This window comes from Lepidochelys kempii, chromosome 7, assembly GCF_965140265.1.
Source record: "Lepidochelys kempii isolate rLepKem1 chromosome 7, rLepKem1.hap2, whole genome shotgun sequence".
In the NCBI taxonomy this organism is placed as follows: Eukaryota; Metazoa; Chordata; order Testudines; family Cheloniidae; genus Lepidochelys; species Lepidochelys kempii.
The window spans coordinates 43,447,523-43,457,746 of NC_133262.1; the positions used below are offsets into that span (position 1 = coordinate 43,447,523).

Sequence of the window (10,224 nt, forward strand, 5' to 3'; positions counted from 1 at the left end):
ATGAGCAGGGAGGGGATACTGTTTTCCTTTTTTTCTGACCTTCTCTATGCCCTTCCTACATCTGTTCACTGCTCGACAAGTCCCAGAGAATTGTGGGAAATTCTGGGTTACAGTATAGAAAATTTCTTATTGATGATTTCCTTTCTGCTAGCAGTCTCTCCCACAATTCTACCCACTTGGCCTTGAGCCAAAAGGTCAGCTGCTGAGTGGGATCTTTAACATGGGCCTTTTTTTTTTCTGTTGTGGTTCACTGAACATAGTTGGTCAGTTACCTCTGAAGTATTTGTTACTAATATTATTATACAATTTTTACAACTTTGGAATAACTCATCTGTCCACAAGCGGGAGCCGAGGGGGCATGGCCAGAGTGGTGGCAACAAAAAGCTGATCTGCCTCTGTGAACTGCAAGAGTGAGCAGAGCAGCCCAGATGTCAAGAACTATGGAAGACCCAGCTAGCAGAAAGGTAATTATTGGTAAGAAATTTTCTATTCCTGTGCTCTTTAATGCTGGATCTCAGGCAGCATGAAAGAGGAAACTCACTGACTTGAGTGCAGAAGGGACAAAATCCAGACTGGGGTGAGGGGTGCTAGAAGGAGGAAATTGGTATAAGGAGACTGGGACTTGCTCGGCAAGATGACTGGGGTTGAGAGCCAGTCAAGGGAAAAGGGAAAGGGTGGGGGACTAGAAGCCACTTAGGATGGGCGGGGAAGGGACTGAAATCAGATGATGAGCCCATCTCTATGGGTATGTATGTGAAGACTGAGACTGGCTGAGAGAGAAGACTGGGACTGGGAATGGGAACAGGCACAGATTGGGGATCAAGTGAGTAGTACAGAGGGGAAGACTGAGACTGGTTTGGGAAGGAGACTGGAACTATGATGAGAGGTGTAGGGTAGAGGAAGTCAAGGACAGAGGCCAAAGACAAGAAGCATCTCTTAGCCCTAGGTCATACTCTCCTCCAGAACCTTCAATGGAACTCAAGATTCCTGAATCTCAGCATTCCTCTGCAGTCAACAAATATCTGTGAAACCCACTGGCAAAGTGTGTGTCTTATCCTGCCTCCAGTGCTGCTACACATAGGGAATGACAAACTACTATTGATATCAGATACTCCATTAGTTCAAGTGGCAGAGGTCTGTGCTGAAGATCTTAAGGCTCCAACCTTGCTGATGACCTGTTGAAGGTGTCTGGACCCCTTCCTCATTAGTTCAAAGGTGTGTAGAGTTAGTGAAATGAGGCAGGATTGCAGGAACAGAAAGGAGGGTCTCATGGTTAAGGCATTTGAATACCACTGTGAGAATTGGACTCTGCCCCAGCTTCCACCAGAGTTACTGTGTGATTTTTTTTAAGCCCAAATCTATGTTTATTTAGGACTTTAATGATACTTGGTTCATTAATTTGGGAAATATCTAAATACCATTAAATAAATTTTAAAAAATCCTAATAGCCTCTGGACCAAACAAGATAAATGTTAAACCAAAAAGTTAGAATAGAAGGGACACTGCTTACATTAACACTTTTTTAAAAATATATAATTGCTTTCTTTAAGGCAATTAGCCACAGTGGTGAGACATCTTCTCTGTTTCAGGTGTTGCAGTACAGCGTGCAGAGTTTTGGATTCCAGATCACACCAGACCCATTGTAACTGAAAGCCATGGGTTCTGTAGGAAACAATGGCAACTGAAAGGACAACTTGCACCGGTGATTTGTTTCCTTTAGAACAAACTTTTCATAGCTGGCCACTAATTGTGTTTTCACTTTCTGCTTGCCCAACTTGAGACCTTGGAGTCTGATTTGCAAAAGTTCTGAGCACTCACAGATGCAACTAAAGTCAGTGGGAGCTGTGCTTTGAACATACAGTGCTATCAAAATGCTAACTACTCTCTCTGAAAAATCACAATGCAGAGGTCTGAAATTGGGCAACCGAAGTTTATGGACACATTTGATGTTAATATCTGTTTCAGTACCCCATTTATAAAAAGGGGATATCACCTGATCTCACATGGGAGTTAGGAATATAAATTCATTAATAATTGTGAAGCACTCAGATACCATAGTGAAGACTACCATAGAAAAGTGAATTAAGAAATGAATAATTCTGTCATCAATGTTGGATTTGAATAGGGTGCAATTAATATGGGTTTGGGCCACACATTAAACAATGAGAATAAACAATATATTGAATAATTGCTAATTCAGTGAGCCAGCCCTCCTGTGCCCTGAATGATGCAAGGCTAGGCCATGGGCAGAAAATAGTGTAGTTAAACACTATCATAATATATTTGCATGTAGAAGGGGCCAAATTTTGTAGAGGTAAAATTATGGCATTTTTCTAATTAAGGGCTTGACTTTGCAAACTTAACATTCTTGTATTATTGTGTGTAATCTGTTACAGTAGTGCCCAATGGCCTCAAATTAGTCTTAATAGAATGACTTAGGATATTAAAGTTAACCATGTGCATAAATGTTTACAAGGTCAGGGTCTTACAGATGTATATGAAGACTTAAGTCCCTGCCTGTCCTAAAAAATGTACAGTCCAAAGATTCTTAACTCTGTCAGAATAAAAATCTAACCTATTGCTGTTACCTTTGAATTGCATTCCTTTCTCAGTTGCTTAGATATTTTTTGCTTATGTTTTTTCTAAAGTATAATAGGGCTTAGTCATACCTTTGTTCTCTTAGCAATCAACTTTTTTTTTCTGAAAACACAAGTGGCGCTAGCCCTTTAAAAAATGAAATCTTTGGGGCAGATGGTGATGGAGAATTTCTGGATAGTCTTCAGTCTTGTAACAAAGTCCCTTTCCTGCATTTAAAAATCAAATACCTAGATGAGATATTTGAGGCGGTGGTTGTCTTCTCTTTTTAATTAATGAAAACCCACTTCTGTATAATGTGGCTCTTAAAAAGGAATTAGCAAAAGACAGTTTTAAGTACACAGCCCATCTGGGTTTTTGTCCTAATCATAACCCTTGATTTAAAAACTTGTTAGGGAAATGTTTTGTTGTAATATAATGCATTGCTAGAAAGTCTAGGCTTCAAGTCAGGTACTGTAGAAGTTAACACAAACTGCAGCACACAACTTTGGCTTGGCACTGCAGTTTTAATAGGCAATTCTAATTCAAAACATGATATGGGTGATTTTCCTGCATTATTAGTGAAATGCCTTTGTATATTGATATTAAATGTTTTTAGCTCTGCTAGGTAGCTTTAAGACCAAAAAATTATTTTAAACAGCTTCTTGTTGTCCTTGAGCAGTATTTTCTTTCTATAGAAATAGATCCAGGAATCAATTAAAATAATTCAGTGTTTCATATATTTCTGTTGCATGTCCCTCCACACTTAAGGATCTAAAAAGATAACCTTTTCCAAGACCATATCTCATATTCATCTCCTTATCATCAGAGTGGCTGCAGTTGGTGCAACCGATACATGTATTTAGTCAGGCCTAAATGGATGACTCTTCAAATATACTCCAAGCGTAGCAAGCTTATTTTTCCATAAATCTGTTCTATTGTATTTGGGGGAAAGAGCAGTATAGTGGAAAGAAAACAAATCTGAGACAAGAGCAGTTTCTATCAATACAAGCAAAACTAACTAACTATGGAAATTGCGTATCTACTTTTCTTCTGCTTAATTCAGTTACAGGGGGAGTTGTCTCAGCATGCACAGGAAAGCAGTGGTACTTTGTTTATTCAGTTTAGTTTATTTAACAGAGCTTTGCACAAACAACATTCTTCACCCTTCTATTCAGAAAATATTACTGGAAAAGATTCTAAAGTGGGTGAAGGAAGAATACACTCAAAATATTTTGGAAAACCATGTTTCATAGACCAGGCAATGAGTGCATTACAGTCCAATTTGCAGAGATGTAGTCTTGTGAATGCATTTAACAGGAGTTATAATTCTCTAAACTATGATTCACAGGATTCAAGGGTTCAGGGTATTTCTGTCAAAATGGTTCAGTGAAAAATTCATCTTTCTTCCATCCTCCGCTCATACTGTCTCTCCGACCGTTTCCTACGGTAAACATCATCTGCCGTGAAGAGATTCTTTGATTATTTGCCTGAGATTTTAGGAAGAGTCAAACAATCTTCCAAGAACAAAATCCTAAATTTGTGAATTTTGACACTTAAGAGCTTTCAGAGCTAGTTTCCATTTGTAGATGCTGACAAGAATTTAAAAGAATGAGTTAATGAGTCTAATCTACCCTCTTTAAAAAATAAATTCTCACTTCCATCTTGCCCTGAATTGCTGTTTTACCCAAGAAAGAATATACATTTAAAAAAAATTTCTATACCTGAAATATGATGTACACATACCTTCCCATGGAAACAACTAAATTTAAAAAAATATATGATCTGGCCCTGTTTGAAGGCAGGGCCAGATTAAGGTATAGGCCTGTGCCTAGGTTCCTAGTTCCTGGAATATCACGAAGGCTTCAAAATCTCAGCTTCATTTAAAAAAAAAACACAAAACCTGTTTTCTAGATCTGATGCTTACAAAGAAAAGACTGAAAATGTAACTTGAGTGTAAATAACACAGTAAAGTATACCTGCATGTGCTGAGAGCCTGAAACAGCTCAGCTGTGAGCTGCTCCACAGAATGAAGCATTGACTCTGAAAACCACTGTTGTGGGGGGCCCTAGTGACACCACACCAGCAAAGGACTGTGAGAAGGGGGTCTTTGATTAAAACAGCTCAATCACAGCTCTGCTGGAATGGTGTTAGCAACCCCCACCCTCCAGGTTTATGAAGACTGAAGTCTTCCTCCTTTGGGTGGTGGTGGTGCCTGTCTCCCCCCAGCGGACATCTTGTTTGGGTGGCACTTGCCACTTGAGAGGAAGCTGCATGGTACACAGGGCATGGCCATGGTATGCAGGCACAAGCTAGAAACCACCTATCCATCCCCTAACTCATGCCACAGAATGCCTAAGCTCCCATGTTGCCTTAATATGGTCCTGTCTGAACTTCTAATTCATAATAAATACCCATGACCAGATGAGGTCCTGCAATGGAAAACAACGATTAATTATCAGTTTTACTATGTATGCCTGTTTTTCACAAAAACAGCCAGTTTGTGAACAAGTAAAACTGCAGAATTAAGTGAGCCAGCTCTGCCTTTAGCGCAACATCATTTAGGTATATGACATTCCTGTTATATGGAAGAAAGTAAACTCATCTGCAGAAATGCAAAGGATGCTTTCTAATTAACATGCTTTTCTTCACAACCTTACCATACAGCAGTAGTGCCAATGGAAGATTTACATGCAAAACAAACCAACCAACCCACTAAAAGCACCTAATGTGAGACATCGAACTGGGCAAATATATTAGTTTTCAGCTGTGGAAATGATATATTTAGATGTTTGCAAATGTAGAAAACATCAGGATATGTGAAAGTATTCCTACATACCAAACAGCAACACTGAAATGTTACTTAGTTCCTCTTTCTGAAATGCCCCTATATACAAATTTAATGAGGCTTCTTTATTTAAAAAAAAAGAACAAAAACCTAATTCATTGCTTTCATAGAGTTTACTTGGGTAAACAGCTACTTGCTGAGAGGAAGGCACTTTAATGTAACTCATTAATCTTTCAGGTGTACAACAGCTGAATTAATGTTTTATCTTAAATTGCAGCTGGATTAAAAGTGTGGCACTCAATATGCTGGATTACTACCCTCATACTGACAAACTGCTTTGCTTGGATGGTTCTGATTCTACTACTGACAGGGCTTTAGGAGAGTGTCTTCAGCTGGTCTCAGGCAAAAACAGAACCTGCAATGGCAAGTCTTAGAATATAAAATACAGAGCAACTAGTTTTCAGATTTTTAAAAATGTAATGGGCGTTTAAAGTTTAAGGATACTCTTTGTTAAAGTGGATGCTAATTGCTTGTTACTTAAAATCTTAAATTGGATTTTAAATTTTTTTGAACTAACTCTAATGAAAGCTGCTGCTACGTAAACAAAAATAGCACTGGTGTGCTCTAGCATGCCTATGGGGATTTAGTTAATAAAAGCTGTAGTTTATAGGTCAAAAAAATGAAATGTGCATCCTGGAAGAGTAGAGTATTTTGGATAGTAGATCATTGGTAACAGTGTGCAAGTTGCAGAGATGGGCAATCCCACTTCACCAGAGAAGATGATATTGGATCCAAAAGTGGAATATGTGCAACTTGACAATACTCTCCTGCCACTTACAAAATGTCTCTTCGCCAAGCCGGACATTGATCATAAACCACTCCATGGCTCCCCCAAGGAGAAAGAAGAAAGGAAGGAATCTGTACATGCCAAAGTGCTGCTTTCCAGGCACCAGCTGCAAGAGGTATCTTATTTTTCTCCTCACCAGCATTTCAGGGATGGCAATAGGGTCTCACCCCCAAACAAGCTGAAAGAAAGAAGAGTTGTGGAGTCAAATAAAGCGTTTACCAGCCCAAACACAACCAACCCCTGGTTTCAGAGTAACAGCCGTGTTAGTCTGTATTCGCAAAAAGAAAAGGAGGATTTGTGGCACCTTAGAGACTAACCAAGTTATTTGAGCATGAGCTTTCGTGAGCTACAGCTCACTTCATTGGATGCATACTGTGGCTGTAGCTCACGAAAGTTTATGCTCAAATAAATTGGTTAGTCTCTAAGGTGCCACAAATCCTCCTTTTCTTTTTGCAATCCCTGGTTGTTTCTACGGTGTTGAGGGGTGTACATGGGAGAAGGGAAAGGCTTGTCACACAGTAAACAAGAGCAGCAGGGTCTTCGTCACTACACCATTCTCTCCCTCCCTCCCACCCGAGGAGCAGCCGAGCAATGGTGAGAGGAGTCAGGTCCGCTCTCGCCTCCTGTGTCTTCCCAGCTGCGTTACTTCCACGCACCCCGACTCCCGTCCACACCCAATAGCCTCCAGCTGGAGCTAACAGCGCGGGGGAGGGGGGACGCCTTAACCCCCGTCCCTCTCCCCAAGCACGCTGGTGGGGCAGGGAGGGGCCCTCTGCCACCCCGCAAAGAACAAACCTACAGGCCACTGTCCGAGTTCCTGCCCGGGGAGCCCCAGACCCTCCCCCAGCCTGCGTGGCGGTCTCAGGGGCCCCCAACGGTCACTCATATAACGGTCCCCAACCCGCACATGCCCTCCTCCCCCTCGGTGCAGCCAATCGGGGGAGGCGTCTCGCGATCCGCACGGAGGACGACGACCCACACCCCGTCCCATCCGGGCGCGGAAGAGAACGCGAAGAAGACAGCGCAGCCGCAGCAGGCAGAAGAAACGTAGCGGGCACGTGATCCAGGAGGGTGGTTTGCCGCGTGCTTGATTGGTCAGAGCGGCTGGAAAGGGCGGGGCCTAAGGAGCGCGGTTTGTGGAGGGGGTTGTCGCCTAGAGGCGGGGCCTACCAGGAGACAGAGAGCGCCAGTGGCTATGGTGGCGCCGCCTCGTGTTCTGTCCAGTCTCCTTCAGCCCCTGTGGGTCTGGGGCTTATCGCCCCGCCCCCTCGAGCGCACTGCGGTGGCGCTGCTCTCCGTCACCGCCTGCGGCGGGTGGGGCCAGTGAGGGACCGAGTTCTCCCGCCCTGCCGATGGCTCTCAGGCTCTGGGCCCCCGGCATTGGCCCTTGCCGATCGTTCTCAGGCAAGGGGCCCGGGTGCTACGTCTTGGGCTGGGGTGCTGGCCCCTTGCCGGAGGCTCTCAAGCGAGGGGCCAGAGTGTGGGCCCTAAAAGGGGGTGTTGCCCCCTTGCAAGCATTCTTTGTCGTCAGGGGCCCTCGGCCAGGGTTCGTCCCACTTGCTAATGTCTCTCATTCTCTGAGTAACTTTCTGTGTTGCTTACCTGTGCAGCAGACCAGGAAAAGCCTCTTTCGCTGGAGAGACTGTTGGTTACTACCGAACCCCTCCTGTGATTTCAAGGCTCTGGTGAGAGAAGAGTTGACTCCAGGGCTTCACAGGGAGGTGTGAGACCCAAGCTGAGGAATCTAGTCAAATGGTATCTTCAAATAAGCAAATTAACACATACTTTTCCCTAGACTGAGGAACACCCCCCCCCCCAAATGTCAGCCTGGAGAAGTGAAACTGAATTAACCCTAAGAGATTTAAAAATTTTATTGAAGTTAATGTTTAAAATCAAATTTACAAAAGTTAAAAGGGAAGGTACAGTTCATCTGGGGTTAGGGTTAGGTTACAGGATATTGCAAGTATTGATTACAAGGTTCACGAGGTACATTCATATCACATAACCAGCACAGATCCAGATTGCGGTGTGGGAGTTTTTAAAGCGTCAGTGAATAAATGGCCTTGGGTACCCCACCCATGGTATGTATTAAGAGTCTAAGTCAGTATTGGTCTAGAGAATAAGTACATGGGTGGGGTGTCAGGGAAGGAAGTGGGTTATTTCCCTGGTCGTCATTCTCGGTTACTCGACCTGGTACTGGCGGTGACCTGTGATGTGTTCTGTGTAGATGTCTCTGGACCACCTGATGGTGTCGGACACCATGAGCTGTCTCATGAACTGGCTGTAGCGTCGACCGACTCCGCATGCTCTCAGTACCAGCTCATTGTGGGGGTCCCATGCGCCCAGGGCGCCCACTCAAGGTGTGGATCTGGACATCATAGCCCTGGGCTCTCAGGGTGTCAGCCAGCGAGGTGTACTTCAACGCCTTCTGTGCTCGGGCCTTGTGGAAGGCCTGTGACCTGTTTTCAAATGGCACTGTGACATCTACCATGAGGACCTTCTTCTTTTCTGCATCTGTCACGACGATGTTGGGTCGCAGTTGGCTGTCTGTCCCAGGGATGGCGGAGTCAATGGTGATCTTCCCCAGGGACAGCGGGATGGCTTTCACCAGCTGGTTCTGGATGGCATTGTGGCAGTGCCACCAGGCTCCGGAGTGCTGTTTGCATCCACACAAGACGTGGAGCAGGGTCTCATTGGCATAGCCACACTTCCTGCAGCGCTTGTCCTGGTTGCCATCGCGGATGGCTCTGTTGAGGGGAACGCAGTTGAGTTGGGCCCAGTGGATGAACTGCCAGTCGGCGAACCTGGTGAAACTGCCCCCGGGGAGAAAGTGGTTGCTGGCGTCCCATTTGCTGGACACCTTGAACAACCTCCTAAGAGATAGATAGTACTGTGCAGTGAAGCAGCTTGCCAATGGATCAGTGATGCACAATGACAAATGGGCAGAGAATGTCAAACCTGAAATCCTATCCTGAGCAGGAGTATATGTTTACCTCTGATATAGAGCTGATGGCTCTGCCTCTTTCCCCCATTTTGGGGATACCAATAAAATATTTTGTTTTGAAAGTAACTGGTTTACTTTCTGCAGTACACCTGCTCCAAGCTTCGAAGCTGTACAGAAGGCACTCCAAGCACATCTGCACAAGACTCTAATATTGAAATGTGGCTTTCCATTGCTATGTCTTGTAAACCCCATCAAATAACAGAAAAGGTTAATGATGTATCCATCTCACTTTTAAATTTCTTTTCTGGCTCTGCTTGGCCACTGACTCTGCATTTCAGAGAGAGTTCATCCATGTGCAGTAGAAGGTGCAATTGCATTTGGCTAGCTTGTGCAAGGAAACTGGCAAGAGGCCAGTTTTCATTTTCAGATGATCCAGTTACTGCACTGGGGTTTTTGAGCAGCAGCTTATCCTTGAGGTAGAAGAATGAAATACACAAAACACAGCAACCTCCCTCTCTATCCCAACATTAAGTTGTTTTAAAAGCAGTAGTAACCCCAGCGTAGAAACTAAGACAATTTTGGTTTTGGGACAGGCATTTTTTTCTTCAAGGTGCCTGTCTGTATTTTCACTTTTGGGATATTCTCTGCTTCCTGAGCTCTGTGCCCTATATGTCAAGAGGGCTTTGAGTTTATACATGGATAGAACTAAGACCATTGAGAATTCAAAAGATGTTTTGTAGCTTTTGGAGATCTGTGTAAAGGGAATGCCATTTTAATTCAGTGCCTGTGTAAATTATGAATTGAGTCCTGTTGTACCTTAGCTATGATGACAATAGCTAGGTCTCACTGGTCTCATTCTGCCAGGGCTAAAGTGGCATCAGTGGTCTGCCTCTATACTACCTCCCATTTTAGAAATCTTCAAACTGATACATAGAGTTCTGTTTGCACATGGACATCTAGATCTGGTCCTTACTTAACAGGGCACCTCTACAATCCCTGTTCTGCAAAAATAACATACATAATCCAGCGCCATTATAATAAATTAACATACCACTGTACTTGGACCAAATA

At 43.7% G+C, this 10,224-nt stretch overlaps 1 protein-coding gene across 1 annotated transcript; it reads right to left on the minus strand.

The window, feature by feature from the left end:
* Positions 1-3,681: 3,681 nt before the first annotated feature.
* Positions 3,682-7,233, minus strand: UQCC5 (ubiquinol-cytochrome c reductase complex assembly factor 5). Its single transcript, XM_073352439.1, has 3 exons — positions 7,005-7,233; positions 6,201-6,387; positions 3,682-4,034 (listed from the first exon to the last, which is right to left on the minus strand). Exons 2-3 carry the CDS (start codon positions 6,349-6,351, stop codon positions 3,973-3,975), a joined length of 213 nt encoding a protein of 70 aa, XP_073208540.1. The 5' UTR covers positions 6,352-6,387; positions 7,005-7,233; the 3' UTR covers positions 3,682-3,972.
* Between the last annotated feature and the right edge of the window lie 2,991 nt (positions 7,234-10,224).

Bases quoted from the DNA above. Each gene is read 5' to 3' on its own strand.
- UQCC5 (XM_073352439.1), bottom strand. From the start codon at position 6,351: ATGCTGGTGAGGAGAAAAATAAGATACCTCTTGCAGCTGGTGCCTGGA. The intron at 4,035-6,200 runs GTAAGTGGCAGG...TCTTCACGGCAG, and splicing joins GCTTGGCGAAGAGACATTTT to ATGATGTTTACCGTAGGAAA.